The following is a 20,662-nucleotide window of genomic DNA, read 5'->3' on the forward strand; positions in this document are numbered from 1 at the left end:
TAAAACAAGAAAAAAATGTGTATAAAAATTTTCCTTATTGAAATTAAAATGATTAATAGTTTCAGTCACATTAAGCCATTTAATAGGAAATTCTAAATCCATATCCTTCATTTAAAATATTTTCATATAGTCACTTACACTATGTTTGGATGAAGAAATTTAAGATTACTAAGGAATTTTAAAATGACGGAAATTGAAATGACAAGATTTTATTTTCTAGAATTTGTAAATTTTCTTGTTTGGTTAACCTAAAAGAACAATGGAATTGAATACGGAATTTGTTATTTTTAAACTCTCAATCATAGAAATTGGGAAATGATACATATTTACATGGAATTTGAACTTGGGAATTGGAGGTCCCATATTCCAAGTTTTTTTTTCACGTGGAAATTCTAAATTTCTATGTTTATGAATCCAAACAAGGGAATTGATGCACGTTAATTTATAAATCCTGACTTTTATCAAAATTTCAAGTTTATTTCTTTCATCCAAATATAGTGTTAGTACTACGGTTTAGTGGTAATATTCTTTATTTGTAAATAAGAAACTTTATATTTGATTTTTGCCATAAACGAATTTGAATCACATTATTGCTAACTTATTTCACACCCCTTAATATAGATAATAATTCATCCTTTATTTTGACCCGTTAAAATTTGCATCACACTCCCCCAACCAAAAAAAACAGAGCATTTCATTTATTTGTCCACAAACAACTCCAAACCCGAAATAAACCGAAACAATGGGGAGGAAGACGGTGATAATCGTTACCGCAACGGCCGTTTGCGCCGCGGCGGCTGTTTTGGTGGTGCGCCACCGCATGCGGAGCTCGGGACGGTGGGCCCGGGCATCCGCCATCATCAAGGAGCTCGAGGAGAAGTGTGGCACCCCCACTGAGAAGCTGAGGCAGGTGGCTGACGCCATGGCTGTGGAGATGCATGCCGGCCTCGCTTCCGAAGGAGGCAGTAAGCTCAAGATGATCATTAGCTATGTCGACAATCTCCCCACTGGGTACATAGCTATTCAATCAATCTAATGACCCCTTTGATTTCCTGACATGCATATATGTGTAATGCATATTCTGGACCGACTTGTACCGTTTGATCTGTTTTGGGTTTGATTGATGTGGGGAGTTTTTGTTTTTACTTATATTGATTTGGGTCTCCATCGTTGGATTCAAAGTCCATTTCTTGATCTCTTTGGTGTGTATATTTTTGGGGTAAGCTCTGAAGTTTTAATCTTTCTTTATAAATGGAGTGAAAGTTTCGGTTAAATGTTCGCAGTTGCGAAAAGGGTTGATCAAATTTTGTCCAAATCTTGTTTTTGAAGGTTGATCTCTTGATCAATTTTGGTGTAGAATTTGATGTGTGAATTGTACATTGTGTTTGTTTCGTAGTACTTGGACAGTTGTGTCATATTGAAAGTTTCTGCTGTCAGATTTTGACATCTCCTCTTAATATCTATATACATGTATTTCCTATTTCAGGAATGAGAAAGGGTTGTTTTATGCATTGGATCTCGGAGGAACAAACTTCCGTGTGCTGAGGGTGCATTTGGGGGGAAAGGGTCGTGGAATAGTTAGTCAAGAATTTATTGAGGTCTCAATTCCTGAAAATCTTATGGTTGGGACTTCAGACGTAAGTAAATTGTCGCTAACTAAGCCAATGTTAATTAATGTTTTTATGTGAAAACACCTCCCAAATCTAAAGAATGATTGTGATTTCAGGCACTCTTTGACTACATTGCGGCAGAACTTGCTAAGTTTGTTGCTAAAGAAGGTCAAGATCATCAACCCCCTCCTGGCAGGCAGAGGGAACTAGGTTTTACCTTCTCATTCCCTGTGCTGCAATCATCAATTAATTCGGGGACCCTTCTTAAGTGGACGAAAGGCTTTTCTATAGATGATGCAGTTCAGTCCTCATTACTTTAGTACTTTGGCTCCTTTAATTCTCTATTACTTTTGTTCTCCGTAGTTTAATGTTTTCTATATTCTCCAATGGTAATCTCTTGTGAAAAAGTGAATATCGGCACTTATAATGTGTAGGTATATTAGGGCGAGGGATTTAGTAATACATTTGTCCATCTACTACAACAACAACAAAGCCTTTTCCCACTAAGTGGGGTCGGCTATATGAATCCTAGAACGCCATTGCGCTCGGTTTTGTGTCATGTCCTCCGTTAGATCCAAGTACTCTTAAGTCTTTTCTTAGAGTCTCTTCCAAAGTTGTCCTAGGTCTTCCTCTACCCCTTCGGCCCTGAACCTCTGTCCCGTAGTCACATCTTCGAACCGGAGCGTCAGTCGGCCTTCTTTGCACATGTTCAAAATCACCGGAGCCGATTTTCTCTCATCTTTCCTACAATTTCGGCTACTCCTACTTTACCTCGGATATCCTCATTCCCAATCTTATCCTTTCTCGTGTGCCCACACATCCCACGAAGCATCCTCATCTCCGCTACACCCATTTTGTGTACGTGTTGATGCTTCACCACCCAACATTCTGTGCCATACAACATCGCTAGCCTTATTGCCGTCCTATAAAATTTTCCCTTGAGCTTCAGTGGCCTACGACGGTCACACAACACGCCGGATGCACTCTTTCCATCCAGCTCGTATTCTATGGTTAAGATCTCCATCTAATTCCTTCGAACTCGTATCCAACCCTACTTGAGGTGCGTACGCACTAATCACATTGATAAGTTCTTGTCCTATTACAATCTTGATTGCCATGATTCTATCTCCTACCCTCTTGACATCTACAACATCTTGTACCAAGGTCTTGTCCACGATGATGCCAACACCGTTTCTTGTTCTATTTGTGCCCGAATACCAAAGTTTAAACCCTGAGTTTTCTAGATCCTTTGCCTTACTACCAACCCACTTAGTTTCTTGTAGGCACATAATATTTATCCTTCTCCTCACCATAACTTCCACTACTTCCATAGATTTTCCCGTTAAGGTTCCTATATTCCACGTTCCTAAACGCATTTTGCTCTCTTGAACTCTACCCTTCTGTCCTAGCTTCTTCACCCTCCCCCGTCTAATAGGATCAAAGTACTTCTTTTGTGTGTCCCGGGTAAAGTTGATAGGAGCATATGCTCCCAAACAACTTTGAGTGGAGTCGTTCGAAAAGAAGTTTCTATGGCCCCCTTGCTCATTTAACACTGCATCCGGGTGCCGATGGAGATACAGCGACCCTTGCTCACTTATCACTGTGCTCAGGCCACACAGCGCGCCACTTACGGGTGACGCCCTAGCTTTAGCGCGATTTTGTTTTGGATTCATTTTCATAAGGATTCGACGTGATCATGGACTGCCGGCTGTCGACTACCTGACGCCCTCCCCCTCCTCCTTTATCCGGGCTTGGGACCGGCCATGTAAGACATAGGCGGAGTTATTTGTCCATCTACTACAGCTACTATTTTACTCCACTTTCCCCTGTTAAAGAAAGTTATTTCACGCGAGTCCTTGAATTCATAAGATAAAGAATTCCATGTATCAGTAACTTGTGATTGTGGTTCAGTTTCTGAGAAATAGTTGTCCTCATAATCCTGAAACTTCAGAATTGTTAAAGTTAGCTTTTGTTTCTTAACAATTGTAGTCGGTGTCACTTCTAACTATCTTTTCAGTGAGCTTCATCAACTATAAACAATGCACAGCAAAAATACTCTAGTCCATTTCCCCGGCCAGCCATTTCATTCAACAGTGCAAAAATACTCTAGTATATTATGTTCATTTGAAGCAATAAGCATATCTAGTATTTAAATTATTGCGTGATGTCCAATAATAAACATATTCTAAAATCGTGAAACCTGTTTTGCACTCGTATTTCAACCTTCATGACCAACTCTTGATGCTGAATAGGTTGGCCAAGATGTAGTGGCTGCACTCAGTAAAGCCATTGAAAGAACAGGCCTTGATATGTGTGTATCTGCTCTGGTAAGTAAAACTTGATGAGTTATTTTCAGTTATTAATAAAAGGCCTTTGTGTTGATTCTATGAATATATTTATTGGCTTTGCGTTGGTACGACATAAAAATGCTTTTTCATATCAATTATAATTTAAAATTAAGTGTTAGTGGTCACTTTATCACCAGGTTAATGACACGATTGGGACATTAGCTGGAGGTAGGTATATCAATCAGGATGTTGTCGCTGCTGTGATTTTAGGTACAGGGACAAATGCAGCATATGTGGAACGTGCACAAGCAATACCAAAATGGCATGGTCTGCTACCTAAATCAGGAGAGATGGTTAGCAACTCCTTCATGGCTTCACGGCCATTGACCCGTGTCAATTTCATATTCAATACTTCAAAAAATAAAATAAAAAATCTTTTCAAACTTTTGTTTAGCCTTAGGGTTGTGCAATTATGAAAACCAGTAGCAACTGAAAATTATAAAGTGAATTTCGAAGCTGCTGACTGTGGACTGTAGGTTATCAACATGGAATGGGGTAACTTTAAGTCAGCTCACCTTCCATTGACAGAATATGATCATTCATTGGATACTGAAAGTTTGAACCCTGGTGATCAGGTGATTGTAATTATATACTTCTTCAATTTGTTTATCTTTTCTTTTCTAACAAACTCTATAATACACTTATTTTAATGTCGTTGAACTGATTCTTTAGATTTTTGAGAAGATAATTTCTGGAATGTACTTGGGAGAAATTGTTCGCAGAGTTCTTTGTAGGATTGCTGAAGAAGCTTCCCTTTTTGGTGACACTATTCCACCAAAGTTAAAAGTTCCTTTCAATATGAGGTTGTCCCGTACGTAGACCATGTAGTTGTAGCTGTATATGTTGACGTTTAGTGCATTTAGTTTTACTTTCCTTTCATTTTTTAGATTCTTTGGATTTATTATAGCCTTTGGGATTTCTTTTCCCGCTAAGCAGTTAAAATGTGAGCTTTGAATCACGCAGGACACCTGACATGTCTGCGATGCATCAGGATGCATCCTCTGATCTTAGGGTGGTACGAGAAAAATTGAAGAATGTATTGGAGGTGTGTTTAATTTTCACTTCCAACTATTAATATCAGATGTGGCCTTCGAAAGACGTATAAAGAGGTTGAATCTAAAGACGATGCTCTTATCTTCACATGAATGACTTTAAATGTTGTTGGCCATACTAATCCAATAAGTTTGTGTAGATTTAAACTTTTGAAGTGTTCTAATTCTGCTTCAGATATCAAATACTTCTCTTAAAGTAAGAAAAGTTATTGTTGAGCTCTGCAATATAGTTGCTACACGTGGGGCACGCCTTGCTGCTGCTGGAGTCTTGGGTGTACTGAAAAAGCTGGGAAGAGACGCGGTCAAGGATGGGGAAAACAAGAAGACAGTGGTAGCTTTGGATGGTGGATTATACGAGCATTACACTGAATATAGCAAGTGCATGGAGAATACTCTACGAGAATTGCTCGGAGAGGAAGTTGCTGAAACTATTGTTATTGAGCACTCTAACGATGGGTCTGGGATTGGAGCTGCCCTTCTCGCTGCCTCTCACTCACAATACCCTGGAATTGATGAATCCTGAGTTTATCAGGATAGTAGTAGAGCTTTTTGCTGAAGAAGGTTTCACATTTTTGGCGTTTTAATCTTTCTCCAAGTTCCAACTAGAACATCTCCCATTTTTTCATCTTATAACCTTCCCTCTTCTGCTCTGCTCACTCTTCTGCTCTGCTCATTCACCTACCGAATGTGTTTTTTTGGTGAATTTTAGTTTGTGGCTTTGCAGAATGTGTAAGAGAGGTGGATTTATTGTAAAAAGGCAGGACCTGTAAGCGGCCATGCTATTACTGCTTCGGCCTGCAAATTACCATTTCGTTTTCACCTCGTGGTAATTCTTAATTCTTATGTTCAAAATAATAAGTGGTGAAACGCTACTTGTAATCGTGACGTTATTTCAATATACTTTTGGGATCCCGAGTCTCTACATTTACCGTCCGTGCATTTTTACGGGTCACTAACATAAGTGAATCCCAAAAAGATTCAATTGAAGAGCAAAAGGAATATTAGTTATTGGAATGGAATTCTCAATTGGACAATTATGAATCACAAGTTGAAGCTTTTCCAACACACAAACGTGAATTCTTTTCTAATACGACGTGGATTGTTTTATTTCAATTAGATTAATTGAATGAGTAAGATCTGTCTAAATGCACGTAAATGCAAGGAAAATAAATTTAAACTACAGCAAGCAAAATCAGCAATAATTATTGATTGTAGTCTTCTTTTACGATATATGTCATATGATGTAATTGTCTTCACATTATTACGACACTCAACAAACGTCGTATCAAATATAAATCACGGCACACATGTATGCCATTATTGTTTTCTAGTATTACAACACTCCATTAACGCCGTATCTAACACCAATTAAGATGCGTAAGGCACGCCTTGAAGAGCATTTATGGTGTATTTTGCTTTAATTATTCACGACTACTAGAGCACGTCGTATTCGACAAAATTTCTCTTACTACAGGAGCTTTTACTGATTGGGGGCTCATGCCTACTAACTATCAGACAAATAAAAACTTGTAACACATGTTATGTTTGTACTTGAATAAATTAATTAATTCCACACATCCGGCCACATAATGCTTTAATAATTCCTTTGATTAAGCCACAAAATGCATTAATCGTTTGATTGAGGTAACTCTCGAAGGTAAATGAAGGAACTGACAATCAACATAATGGTGTCAATTAACAATCAATCACACCCTATAATTTGTCCACAATCAGCTATTAGGCATCGACATTAATCGGTTTCCTTAATTAGTGTATAAATTATGGGCTCAATCTAATGCATTAATGTGCTTCCAATCCTATAAAATAGGGGCTATGTGTGCAACGACATCTCAACGATACAAAAAAATTCCAGTAGTGGGTTTTGAAAGACACTGAGAGCGAGAGACTCTGAGATAAGATTAACTATGGAGATGAAGGGAAGCAATATAGGGTTTGTGGTTACGATGTTCGTGATGGCTGGGGTTGTTATCGGTCAATATGTCGATCCGGACTTTGTCGATGACTCACTTACTGATGCCGACTTCACAACTTTCGGAAACTTTCGAAACCCTAGTCCTGCAGTCCCACCACAACATCAAAACCCTATTCCTGTTATCCCACCTCGTCTTAGAAACCCTCTCCCTGTAACCTCACCACCTTCTCAAGACATTCTACCTGTCTTCCCCAAGTCATCACCTCCCCCACCTTTTCATCATGCTCCTGGAAAAGAACACTCATGTCTGAGAAGATGCCGGAAAAACTGCACCAACGACAAGGTGATTCTTAGAAGGGCATGCTTTGAGGCCTGCCCTTCTAATTGCAGGATTTTTCATGAAGGTTCAAAATCACTAAAAAAGTGTTTACTTTCCTGCATTGAGGCTATACCCACCTATCCTGCCGCTGCTTTTGGTACGTTCTTTTAATTCATTTCTAGGTTTTTGTTCACTTTCTTTTTTCTTTTTTGTATTATTTATCTAATTGCATGTTTCTTTTAACATTTTGACAGTTGCTGAAAAGAACCATATTTTAAAGAACATGAAGGGCCAATTGGATACCTGCTACAATATCTGCATATCAAGAATTAGAATCGATAATTAGATATCGAATAGTAGAAAATGTAAGAGAGAAATCCACTCCCAAACAATATTGGGATGAAATCTTTTTGTCTAATCATGAATTGAATAAGATAATTATTGTCTTTCTGGACATTTCGGTATTTAATTAGTTCCTTTTGTGTAATATTGTGTGATTTCTGATCTGTAATCTGTCTCACATAAATATGTCATCGGTTTTTTTTATTTGTTTACTCTTTATTGTTTGTAAACTCTGTTATCAATAAATATGTCATCGTTTTCCGTTAAAAAATTTCTGAATGCTATGGTAAAGCTTCAGAATTCTTCTCCTCCTCGATCCGCATAAATACAGAATATTGACGATTTTCAAATTTTAACGTTCTCATTTTATCTATCTGCGCTTCTCTTCTTTACTTTAAAAGGGAAAATAAATGTGAAGCTAGAACTGTTTGTGTTAATGGCGTGCTCGATATCAAATTATTATTGTGTTAAGAGTAAGCTGTAAGAATATGAACATGAGATAAGATGATCGGACATTAGCTATTTAAGACCAATAGGAATAAGAAAGCCTTATGGGAAGATGAATATCAGTTCTTGTCAATAGAGGATTTTGTTGCAGTAGTAAACTGATATGAATTGGGAAGACATAAGTTGTTTTCCATAAGGATTCTAATAGGGAATCCACATTCTAATATGAGAAGGATATGTGTGTGTATATATCTATATATATGGCAATCTCTTCGCTCACAGGTACACGCTCTTTTGGAACTGAGTCTTATTCTTGGTTTGAGCAATAAGTATCCTGACAGAGAGAAGAAGAACTGATGTGCTTTCAGATTGGACGAGATCGATCATGGTAGCATTCAATGGAAATTCTTCAGGTTATCATACTTTGGTCTTATATGGATTAATGTTTTGTGTTTTGTTTGTTTGTAGTTTGAGTAACTGAATCTTTCATGAGAAGGTGAACATGTGGTATCAGAGCCTTAGGTTCATGTCCTTAAATTCAATCAACAAAATCGATAGAATCCAAAAAAAAAAAAAGTTTTTTCCTTCTTCAGGTTTCGAAACTGGTTTTGGGCTTAAAGTTAGTCATAGTGAAAATGGTGCGTTTTAATTAAATATAATTGTTTGATTTTTTGACCGAAACCTATCCAATTTGGGGTTTTCTGGGCTAGGATAAACACCTTTCGTTTTTACCTTTTCTTTTCTAGATTTCGACTTTGATAATCTGAGTGCTTCATGATGGTTCAAACCATGCCTGAGTTTTATGATATCTGTAATAAATGCTTTCGCTACTGGATGTTGATGCTCTTTTCCATGGTATGTCCTTTGAAACTCGATTCAGAAATTGAAAATCCAGTTGTTCTTCAGATTATACTTGTGTTGCATAGATTCTTTTCTCGACATGATTTTAATAACATAAGCTAATATGGTTCTTGTTGTGATTGAAATTTTGTGTTTTCATTCACTATTTAATCATCTGTGGAAGAAAACCGTCTAAGGCTTAGATCTTCTTCAGAAATTTTTGAATTATTGCAAGATTAAAATTGATATGCTGAGTTTATTTTGTATGAGAGAAATTCCTTTTATTTGGATGGAATGATTGTCCTAGGCTACGTAAGCATTCTGAAGAGATCTCTTATTCAATATATATATTTATCACCTTTGGTTTTTATGGTTATGTATATGGATAATTGATTTTAATGATATGATGTGCAATAGACCGAGAATAGAAATTAGGATCCTAAGTGTTCGTATGGTAATTTCATTGTATTCTTCAGTGTCTGCAATATCAATGAAGACCTTTAATTTGGCCAACATCCCAATCCTCATTGGTGGCTGTAATTACAAGAAGTGGAGAAGAGATATAAGTATGCTGTTGACACTGAATGAGTTTGATATAGCAATTGACAACCGCAAGCCTGTCATTAATGATCAGAGCACTAGAGTTGAAAAGGTAGATTATGAGAGATGGACAAGAGCCAATAAGGTGGCATTTTCCATTCTAGAGAGTGGCATGACTGATACAATTCGAGGAGGAATTAAAAAATATGATTTGGCTGCTGACTATCTGAATGCCATAGAAAAGAAATTTCAAGAATCTGAAAAAGCCGAAGTGAGTCAGTACATGTCTTTATTGACTACTTACAAGATGGAGGGTACTGGCTCTATAAGAGATCACATAATGAAGATGACCGATGCTGTAGAAAGACTCAATGCAATGGAAATAAATATTGGTGATAAGCAGCTAGTATTCATGATTCTTTAAGCACTTCCCAACAAATATAGCCAGTTGAAGATCTCCTACAACACTTAAGACAAACTGAGATGTTGCTCAGCTGATTGCACAATATGTGCAAGAAGAAGCTTGTCAAAAACAAGAAAAAGGCAAAGACATTGAGGATATCAACTTTTTGTAGACTGCAAATGAGAAGAAGTTGTTCAACAACAGAGGCTCTTCTGGTTCCGGTAAGAATTCTAAGCCATTTAAGAATACTAATAAGTTCAGTAATTCTGCTAAAGTAGTGGACTCCCCTAGAAAATCTATCAAGTTTAAGGCTAAACCTAAAGATGTGTCTAAGCTTAAATGTTTTTGGTGTAAAACTAAGGGTCATTTAAAAGTCAACTGTGAAATTTTCAAAGATTATGTGAAGAGCAAAGAAAATGAACAAGTACTTGTCTGTGTTGAGTTAAATCTTTGCGAAGTACCTGTTGATTCTTGGTGGTTTGATACTGGATGTTCAGTACATATACCTAACTCTTTAAATGGTTTTCAAAAACAAAGGGAAGTTGGAAATACTTTATATAATGTTTCTGTAGGGGAAGGGACTAGAGTTGCAGTTCATTCAATAGGGGTTGTAAATTTAAAATTAACTTCTGGTTTTGTTTTAAACTTAAATGATGTGCTCTATGTGCCAAAGATGAGAAGAAACTTAATTTATGCTTCCAAAATTGTTAAAGATGGTTTTGCCTTCTTTGATGATGATGAGTGTTTGAAAATCTTTAAAAAGGACTGTCTAGATTCCGTTTTAGGTACTGCCCTTCTATTAGACAATTTGTGGAGTCCAGAATGCTCAATAGAGTCAAATAATCACTCAATTTTGAATGTTAGTTCCAAAAGGATGCTAGAAACTGACACTTCTTATATTCTCTGGCATAAGAGGCTAGGGCACATCTCTAAAGAAAGAATAATCAAAATTTCAAAGGCAGAATTGATTCCAAAATTAGATTTTACTTCAGCAAATGAGCGTGTTGATTGTTTGAAGGGCAAAATGACTAATTTTAGAAAAATGGATGCTAAGAGGAGTAAAGGGTTATTAGAAATCATACACACTGATATTTGTGGTCCCTTCCCAATCAAAACAATTTGTGGCAATAGGTATTTTGTCAACTTCATTGATGACTTTTCTAGGCTCGGTTATACTTTGCTTATTACTGAGAAATTAGATGCACTTAATTGTTTTGTCATTTATAAAACATAAGTTGAAAAACAGTTAGGGAAGGTCATAAAAGTTGTTAGATCAGATAGGGAAGGTGACTACTTTGACAGGTACACTGAACCTGGGTAGCAAAATGGTCCATTTGCTCTCTATCTCGAGAAGAATGGCATTGTGGCACAATACACCACACCTGGAACGCCTCAACAGAATGGTGTTTCTGAAAGAAGAAACCGGACTCTCATTGGTATGGTTAGAAACATGATGTCAAGATCAAAATTGCCAGGATTCTTGTGGGTAGAAGCTTTGAAAACAGCCAATTATATATTGAACCGAGTTCCAAGCAAGGCAACATCTTCAACACCTTATGAGTTATGGCATGGAAGAGTTCTTAGTTTTACTTATTTCCATGTTTGGGGTTGTAAAGCAGAAGCTAGGTTCTATAATCCTAATGAAAGAAAACTGGATTCAAGGACTCAGTCATGTTATTTCATTGGTTATCCTGAGAAATCAAAAGGATACAGGTTTTATGTCCTTTAAGGTCACACTTGGATCTAAGAAACACATAATGCAATTTTTTTTTAGAAGATCAAGATGTCTCACATTTGTCAAGGAAAACTTTTATATTTGAAGAGATACATCAAGATGGTGATGACCATGTAGCAATGGATTACACTCAAGTTCCATTGTTTTCTCATCCATTGTCACCTGCCATAGAGGATATGAGTGAAGATTTAGGGATTCAAGTTGACAACACTATGGAGGTTGACTAATTAACATAGCCTGCAACATTGACTTCCTTTGGAGAATCACAAGCATCAGTTCCACCTCAAGCTGAAATCAGAAAATCTACAAGAGCTCAAAAATCTACTGCAATCAGTGATTATGTGTACTTACAAGAGAGTGAGTTTGATATAGGTGACATTGATGACCCTTTCACATACACTCAGGCAATTGAAAGGTCTCAATCAGTTCCATGGAACAATGCTACGAATGGTGAGTTAGATTCAATGTTCAAGAATCAAGTTTGGACATTGGTGGAATCAAACTCTAAAATTAGGCCAATAGGTTGCTAAAGGGTTTACTCAGAGAGAGGGAATCGACTACAATGAAACTTTATCTCCAGTTTCTTCTAAAGATTCTATGCGAGTTATAATGTCTTTAGCTGCCTATTTTGATCTTGAGTTACATCAAATGGATGTAAAAACTTTTCTTAATGGAGACCTACAAGAAGATATCTATATGAAGCAACCTGTTAGATTTGTTGAAAGGGGGAATGAGAGTATGGTATGCAAGCTTAATAAGTCAATATATGGCTTAAAACAGGCATCAAGGCAATGGTACTTGAAATTTGATCAAATTGTCTCTGCACAAGGTTTTGTAGAAAATAAGCTGGATGATTGCATATACATTAAGTTTTTAGGTTCTAAATTCATATTCTTAGTTCTTTAGGTTGATGACATTCTTCTTGCTAGTTCATGTCCTCAATTGCTTCAAAGTGCTAAGAGAATTCTGAGTGATAACTTTGAGATGAAAGACCTTGGTGAAGCACATTATGTATTGGGAATAGAGATTGTTAGAGATAGACAAAGGGGGCTTCTTGACTTATCTCAAAAAGGATATATTGACAGAGTATTGGAGAGATTTCATATGGAAAGTTGTAATAATGGTCAAGTTCCAGTTAATAAAGGTGACAAATTCTCGAAAAGTCAGTGTCCAAAAACTGATTTCGAAATGAAGAAAATGCAAGCTAAACCTTATGCCTCATTGGTTAGAAGTCTCATGTATGCAACCATATGTACAAGGCATGATATTACCTTTATTGTTGGCTTGCTAGGTAGATTTCAAGCAAATCCGGGTGAAGCACATTGGGTGGCAGCCAAGAAAGTTCTGCGATACTTGCAGAGAACCAAGTCATATGTTGTTGTATGGCAGAATCAATTCTTTGAAACTTGTGGGATATATAGACTCTGATTTGGTTGGAGATGTGGATGACAGGAAGTCAACAGGGGTTATATCTTCATGCTCAATGGAGGGGCAGTTTGATGAAAAAGTGCAAAACAAACTGTTATAGATTTCAAGCAGCATGGTTGAAAATTTTCTTAACAAATTTAAGGATTGTGAATTCAATTCAGAAGCCTGTTAAGATGTTTTGTGATAACAACTCGGCTGTATTCTTTGCCAAGAATAATAGGCGTACTTTGGCTTCACGTTTGATGGATGTGAAATTTCTTAAGGTCAGAGAAAATGTCAAGAAATGAGTTATTGAAGTGTAGCACATAAGTACTGCAATGATGCTTACTGATCCGTTAACTAAGGCATTGCTTATTGGAGAATTTAAGGAAACATGTTTCTTTGATGGGAGTGCTAGAAAGTTTTGATCAGTGGGAGTAATCAAAGATGTTTTGAGGTTTCGGGGTTACAGCTATGAAGAATTTAGAATAATGAGTGCAGTTCTGACAAACTAAGGTTACATTACAGCTGGTTTGCTAGTTTGATTTAGTGTTTTAATAAGTGTCCTTGTCCTGAGACTTAATACTTTAGTTTTGAAAGTATTGTAGTTTTGGTGATGGACTATGTTAGAAGTTAGATCTTTTGAAAAGTGGGAGCATAATTTGGACTGTTTATGTTGTTTTGAGTCATGAGTCATATTTACAGATTGAATACATGTGAACTTAGATTCAATACTGCTTTTTGGTTGTAGTCTGTGAATCTTGGTTTCTGTATTTTGAGATGTAATGGGACGTTGGTCATGATGGTGGAATCTTGGATAAGGCTATGTGATCAACAACAACAACAACAAAGCCTTTTCCCACTAAGTGGGGTCGGCTATATGAATCCTAGAACGCCATTGCGCTCGGTTTTGTGTCATGTCCTCCGTTAGATCCAAGTACTCTAAGTCTTTTCTTAGAGTCTCTTCCAAAGTTTTCCTAGGTCTTCCTCTACCCCTTCGGCCTTGAACCTCTGTCCCGTAGTCACATCTTCGAACCGGAGCGTCAGTCGGCCTTCTTTGCACATGTCCAAATCACCGGAGCCGATTTTCTCTCATCTTTCCTACAATTTCGGCTACTCCTACTTTACCTCGGATATCCTCATTCCCAATCTTATCCTTTCTCGTGTGCCCACACATCCCACGAAGCATCCTCATCTCCGCTACACCCATTTTGTGTACGTGTTGATGCTTCACCACCCAACATTCTGTGCCATACAACATCGCTGGCCTTATTGTCGTCCTATAAAATTTTCCCTTGAGCTTCAGTGGCCTACGACGGTCACACAACACGCCGGATACACTCTTTCCATCCAGCTCGTATTCTATGGTTGAGATCTCCATCTAATTCTCCGTTCTCTTGCAAGATAGATCCTAGGTAGCGAAAACGGTCGCTTTTTGTGATCTTCGCTAGATTGCTCCGGTCATTAGTGTGGATAAGTATATAAATGGATAGAGATAGGAAAGCAAACACAAGATGTACGTGGTTCACCCAGATTGGCTACGTCCACGGAATAGAAGAGTTCTCATTAATTGTGAAGGGTTTACACAAGTACATAGGTTCAAGCTCTCCTTTAGTGAGTACAAGTGAATGATTTAGTACAAATGACATTAGGAAATATTGTGGGAGAATGATCTCGTAATCACGAAACTTCTAAGTATCGGAGTGTGGTGTCGTCTTGACTTGCCTTATCTGTCTCATAGGTAGATGTGGCATCTTCTCTGGAAGTACTCTTCCTCCATCCAGGGGTGGTATCTTTAACTGGTGGAGATGCACAAGGTAATGTATCAATTTCACTTGAAGCTTACTTGTAGTTTCAGGCTTGGTCAAGCGCGATACAAACCATGTAGTAGGAGTCCCCCAAGTCGCCGAGCTAGGGGGTCTGCTGAAAGAGGTGACAGACAAGGTAAGCAATCAGAGCTCCGACTGATTGTTCACCTTCTCCCCATCTTGCAGCAGCATGAAGGATAAAGAGAAGAAAAATGAGAAGAGATGATATGAGATACTTTTGCTTTTGAAGAAGTAACTTTCCACAGGCTTATTCTTGAACTGAGCTGGAGGGTTTTCTGGTTTCCTCCAGAGTATAAGGCCGACTGAAGAATTTGAGGGTCAAAACAAGTCCATCAAATCTAGAGTACGTTCCACCTTGCTGATATGGGATACTTTTGCTTTTGACAGAGTAATGGATGTATCGGCACGTGTGCTGTTACACTTGTCTCCACATGCTTCCTTGTATCCTTCGCACTTGCCCTATCTGTTCCTCAAGCAGATGCGGAATCTTCCCTGGAAACATAAGATGTTGAAGATGAGTACTCGAGAGCAATGCCAGGTAAGTAATCAGGTAAGGGGTTCCAGGCAGTCAGTTCCTGGCTGGAAGCTTGATTCCAAGTGCTGACTGATTGCTCTCTTTCTCCTTGTCTTGCAGGTAAAAACAAGGCCAAAAGAAAAGACAGGGAAAAAGCATGATATGGGATACTCTTGCTTTTAACCCTGATGATATGAGATATTCTTGCTCTAGTATAGCTTGTTTGCAGAGGTATTATCGGGGGGAAAGAAAGCTGAATATTTCGAAAGGCTTCGTTGGGAGTGCCCTCTCAGATATGATGAAGGGTTGAGCATTTTTGCAGGTCTGCCTGTCCGTTGGGGATGGAGGTCGACATATATAGGAGTCTCCCTAACAACAAGTAGTAATGCTATTCCTTTACCCTGCTTGGTCATAGCACGGTAGTGGGAGCTGCCAGTTTCACATGTTTTAACTCTGTCAGAGCACTTTGAAAAAGTGGTCTGTGGTATCTGGCTCCCGAGATTCGGAGAACGATGCCTCTTCGATTTTTGAGAAAGCAATCATGATAGGGGTCTGACTCTCGAGATTCGGAGAGCAGTGTCTTTTCGATTTTTGAGGAAGTAATCATGTTGGGAGTCTGGCTCTCGAGATTCGGAGGGCGGTGCCTCTTCGATTTTGGAGCAAGCAATCTTGTTGGGAGTGTTTTCTCGAATGTGAGTAAAGGTTGGGCATGTTTGCTAGTCTACCTTGCCACAAAGCACAGAGGTTGACACACAGGGACTTTCCAATTATCCAGCAGTGGTACTGTTCCTTTACCCTTGTGGGTAATAATATGGTAGCTAGACCTTCAAAATTTATGTGTCTAAACTTTGTTAGTGCTGTTTCTTTGCTATTCTTTTACCTTTCTTGGTCAGAGCGATGTAGTGGGAGCTGCAAGCTTCACGTGCTCAACTTTGGCAGAGAACTTTGGCAAAGTTATCTGTGGTACCCATGAGTTATTGTTGCGTGTGGGAAGTGGGTGATTGAACAGTAAGATTCATGTGCTTTCTACTTCACCAGAAGTCTTCGACAGAATGCCCATAATTTCTGCAAAGCTGAGTGTGCGTGTGACAGGTGCTGACAAGGCTAGAAAAGTAGGTGCCTCTTCGATTTCTGAGATCGGCCCTCGTGGTCTCTGAGCAGCCCAGCTTTTGAGAAAGCGAGCGCCTCTTCGATTGATTCGGAGAACGATGCCTCATCGATTTTTGAGAAAGCAATCATGCTGGGGGTCTGGCTCTCGAGATTCGGGGAGCAGTGTCTTCGATTTTTGAGAAAGTAATCATGTTGGGAGAGTGGCTCTCGAGATTCGGAGGGCGGTGCCTCTTCGATTTTGGAGCAAGCAATCTTGTTGGGAGTGTTTTCTCGAATGTGAGTAAAGGTTGGGCATGTTTGCTAGTCTACCTTGCCACGAAGCACAGAGGTTGACACACAGGGACTTTCCAATTATCCAGCAATGGTACTGTTCCTTTACCCTCTCTTCGATTTTTAAGAAAGTAGTCATGTTGGGAGTCTGGCTCTTTAGATTCGGAGGACGGTGCCTCTTCGATTTTGGAGCAAGCAATCTTATTGGGAGTGTTTTCTCGAATGTGAGTAAAGGTTGGGCATGTTTGCTAGTCTACCTTGCCACGAAGCACAGAGGTTGACACACAGGGACTTTCCAATTATCCAGCAGTGGTACTGTTCCTTTACCCTTGTGGGTAATAATATGGTAGCTAGACCTTCAAAATTTATGGGTCTAAACTTTGTTAGTGTTGTTTCTTTGCTATTCTTTTACCCTTCTTGGTCAGAGCGATGTAGTGGGAGCTGCAAGCTTCACGTGCTCAACTTTGGCAGAGAACTTTGGCAAAGTTATCTGTGGTACCCATGAGCTATTGTTGCGTGTGGGAAGTGGGTGATTGAACAGTAAGATTCATGTGTTTTCTACTTCCCCAGAAGTCTTTGACAGAATGCCCATAATTTCCGCAAAGCTGAGTGTGCGTGTGACAGGTGCTGACAAGGCTGGAAAAGTAGGTGCCTCTTCGATTTCTGAGATCGGCCCTCGTGGTCTCTGGGGAGCCCAGCTTTTGAGAAAGCGAGCGCCTCTTCGATTTCTGAGATCGGCCTTCGTGGTCTTTGAGCAGCCCAACTTTTCAGAAAGCAAACGCCTCTTCGATTTCTGAGATCAACCCTCGTGATCTCTAAGCAGCCCAACTTTTGAGAAAGCAAACGCCTCTTCGATTTCTGAGCAGGCGCCTCTTCGATTTCTGAAGCTCCGTCGAGTGCAGATTTTTATAGGGGCTGGCATTAAGTTCCAAAGCACACTTGAATCTCCACCAGTAGAAGCTTCATTCTTGCACTTCTAAGATCTTGATTTGTCCGACCTCTTCTCTCTTCAACACCTTTGAAAATGTCTGGCCCCTCCGACCGTCGTTTTGACTTGAACCTTGTTGAAGAGGCAGCCCCGCCTTCTCCAGACAACATATGGCGCCCATCCTTCGTCTCCCCAACTGGTCCTCTTACCGTTGGGGATTCCGTGATGAAGAATGATATGACCGCTGCGGTGGTGGCCAGAAACCTTCTCACTCCCAAAGATAACAGACTACTTTCCAAACGGTCTGACGAGTTAGCTGTTAAGGATTCGCTGGCTCTCAGTGTTCAGTGTGCAGGTTCTGTGTCTAATATGGCCCAACGCCTATTTGCTCGAACCCGCCAAGTTGAATCATTGGCGGCTGAAGTGATGAGTCTCAAACAGGAGATTAGAGGGCTCAAGCATGAGAATAAACAATTGCACCGGCTCGCACATGACTATGCTACAAACATGAAGAGGAAGCTTGACCAGATGAAGGAAACTGATGGTCAGGTTTTACTTGATCATCAGAGATTTGTGGGTTTGTTCCAAAGGCATTTATTGCCTTCGTCTTCTGGGGCTGTACCGCGTAATGAAGCTCCAAATGATCAACCTCTGATGCCTCCTCCTTCTAGGGTTCTGTCCAGTACTGAGGCTCCAAATGATCCCCCTCCGGTGCCTTCTCTTTCTGGGGCTCTACCGACTGCTGAGACTTCTCCTAAGCAACCTTTGTGAAGGCTCCCTCTTGTGTGTTTATTTTGACTCATGTATATGTACATATTTGTAGCTTATCGGGGATATCAATAAATAAGCTTTCCTTCATTTCAACGTATTGTGTTAAATACACCAAAGCCTTCTTCGTTAAGTTCTTTGAATTTTCTTTTGTTGAAACTTGTATGTTGAAGCTTTCTGAGTGGAGCATGTAGGTTGGGGTAGTGTTCCCTTAATTTTCCGAGTGAGGAAAACTTCTCGGTTGGAGACTTGGAAAATCCAAGTCACTGATTGGGATCGGCTATATGAATCTTAGAACGCCATTGTGCTCGATCCTGTGTCATGTCCTTCGTTAGATCCAAGTACTCTAAGTCTTTTCTTAGAGTCTCTTCCAAAGTTTTCCTAGGTCTTCCTCTACCCCTTCGGCCCTGAACCTCTGTCCCATAGTCGCATCTTCTAATCGGAGCGTCAGTAGGCCTTCTTTGCACATGTCCAAACCACCGTAACCGATTTTCTCTCATCTTTCCTTCAATTTCGGCTACTCCTACTTTACCCCGGATATCCTCATTCCTAATCTTATCCTTTCTCGTGTGCCCACACATCCAACGAAGCATCCTCATCTCCGCTACACCCATTTTGTGTACGTGTTGATGTTTCACCGCCCAACATTCTGTGCCATACAGCATCGCCGGCCTTATTGCCGTCCTATAAAATTTTCCCTTGAGCTTCAGTGGCATACGGCGGTCACACAACACGCCGGATGCACTCTTCCACTTCATCCATCCAGCTTGTATTCTATGGTTGAGATCTCCATCTAATTCTCCGTTCTTTTGCAAGATAGATCCTAGGTAACGAAAACGATCGCTCTTTGGTATTTCTTGATCTCCGATCCTCACCCCTAACTCGTTTTGGCCTCCATTTGCACTGAACTTGCACTCCATATATTCTGTCTTTGATCGGCTTAGGCGAAGACCTTTAGATTCCAACACTTCTCTCCAAAGGTTAAGCTTTGCATTTACCCCTTCCTGAGTTTCATCTATCAACACTATATCGTCTGCGAAAAGCATACACCAAGGAATATCATCTTGAATATGTCCTGTTAACTCATCCATTACCAACGCAAAAAGGTAAGGACTTAAGGATGAGCCTTGATGTAATCCTACAGTTAAGGATAAGGCTATGTGATCACTTCTTATAATTGGTGAAAGCTATGTTTGATCTTTGTCTCATGTTCTAGTGGGAGATATGAACATAAGATAAGATGATTGAGTCCAATAGGAATAAGAAAGTCTTATAGGAAGATGAATATCAGTTCTTGTCAATAGAGGATTTTATTGCAGTAGTAAACTGATATGAATTGGGAAGACACAAGTTGTTTTCCATAATGAGTCTAATAGGGAATCCACATTCTACTATGAGAAGGATGTGTGTGTGTGTGTGTATGGCAATCTCTTCTCTCACATGTACACGCTCTTTTGGAACTGAGTCCTATTCTTGGTTTGAGCAATAAGTATCCTGACAGAAAGAAGAAGAATTGCTACATTTTCAGATTGGACGAGATCAATCATGGCAGCATTCAATGGAAATTCTTCAAGTTAGCATACTTTGGTCTTATATGAATTGATGTTTAGTGTTTTGTTTGTTTGTAGTTTGAGTAACTGAATCTTTCATGGGAAAGGTTAACATAAGCCACACTTAATATCTATTTGTACCACAATTTTATACCATCTTATGTGGTATCTTAGGTGAATATCCACATCATTTAAAATAATACAAAATAATTAAAAAGATCAAAAAAGGAAAAAGAAGAGAACAAACCCTAAAATATAGCTTGGAAAGTGAAACCCATTTTTAGGTTTACTTCTGTCATCTCTCCCCCTCCCTTCCCCCTCCTCCTTCCTTCCCCCACTCTTTCACAATCATCGTTTTCCTCGTGAAGGATTCATTAGCGCTCCATTGATCTCCCTATTTTGATTATTGACATAGGACGTTCTAACAGAAAAACATAGAATTTCCTCAAATTAGACATATTTTCTTGCCAAGTGTTTTGGGCTCACAAGAACACATCGAACCTTAGTTTCCTCTAAGACTTTGATGGCCGTTGAAGAACAAACTCGGTGACCTCAGCTTCCTTAAGTTTTTGTTTTTATTTAATTTCATTTTAGCTTTATTTAAATAATAAAATCTTTATTTTATTATTTAATTTTTATCTACATGGCACAATTGACTGTCACATCATTATTTAACAGTCAAATTGACATTTTAAATAAAAATGTATGAATTTGTAA

The 20,662-nt window shown here is 39.1% G+C and overlaps 4 protein-coding genes across 9 annotated transcripts; 3 read left to right on the top strand and 1 right to left on the bottom strand.

Annotated features, from left to right (window-relative positions):
* The first annotated feature begins 647 nt into the window (after window positions 1-647).
* LOC126582773 (hexokinase-1-like) lies at window positions 648-5,943 on the top strand. 6 transcript variants are annotated; one of them, XM_050246966.1, is made up of 9 exons: window positions 648-1,011; window positions 1,487-1,637; window positions 1,727-1,909; window positions 3,863-3,937; window positions 4,096-4,251; window positions 4,435-4,533; window positions 4,631-4,769; window positions 4,922-5,003; window positions 5,241-5,386. In XM_050246966.1, the coding sequence occupies exons 1-8, from the start codon at window positions 743-745 to the stop codon at window positions 4,987-4,989; spliced, it is 1,140 nt and encodes a 379-aa protein (XP_050102923.1). In that variant the 5' UTR covers window positions 648-742; the 3' UTR covers window positions 4,990-5,003; window positions 5,241-5,386. The 6 variants fall into 6 exon arrangements, with proteins under 6 accessions (XP_050102923.1, XP_050102924.1, XP_050102920.1 ...); XM_050246967.1 differs by having other exon boundaries at window positions 5,151-5,266; XM_050246963.1 differs by having other exon boundaries at window positions 649-1,011; window positions 4,631-4,761; window positions 5,241-5,674.
* A 940-nt stretch (window positions 5,944-6,883) lies between these two features.
* On the top strand, window positions 6,884-7,854 carry LOC126582776 (uncharacterized). Its single transcript, XM_050246969.1, has 2 exons — window positions 6,884-7,419; window positions 7,517-7,854. Exons 1-2 carry the CDS (start codon window positions 6,936-6,938, stop codon window positions 7,606-7,608), a joined length of 576 nt encoding a protein of 191 aa, XP_050102926.1. The 5' UTR covers window positions 6,884-6,935; the 3' UTR covers window positions 7,609-7,854.
* A 915-nt stretch (window positions 7,855-8,769) lies between these two features.
* Window positions 8,770-10,191, top strand: LOC126582777 (uncharacterized). The gene is made up of 2 exons (XM_050246970.1): window positions 8,770-8,906; window positions 9,368-10,191. Exons 1-2 carry the CDS (start codon window positions 8,870-8,872, stop codon window positions 9,853-9,855), a joined length of 525 nt encoding a protein of 174 aa, XP_050102927.1. The 5' UTR covers window positions 8,770-8,869; the 3' UTR covers window positions 9,856-10,191.
* Window positions 10,192-13,810: 3,619 nt separating this feature from the next.
* On the bottom strand, window positions 13,811-19,537 carry LOC126582775 (uncharacterized). Its single transcript, XM_050246968.1, has 2 exons — window positions 18,809-19,537; window positions 13,811-13,985 (listed from the first exon to the last, which is right to left on the bottom strand). The coding sequence occupies exons 1-2, from the start codon at window positions 19,484-19,486 to the stop codon at window positions 13,839-13,841; spliced, it is 825 nt and encodes a 274-aa protein (XP_050102925.1). The 5' UTR covers window positions 19,487-19,537; the 3' UTR covers window positions 13,811-13,838.
* Between the last annotated feature and the right edge of the window lie 1,125 nt (window positions 19,538-20,662).

Source organism: Malus sylvestris, chromosome 9 (assembly GCF_916048215.2).
Source record: "Malus sylvestris chromosome 9, drMalSylv7.2, whole genome shotgun sequence".
NCBI classification, from domain to species: domain Eukaryota; kingdom Viridiplantae; phylum Streptophyta; class Magnoliopsida; order Rosales; family Rosaceae; genus Malus; species Malus sylvestris.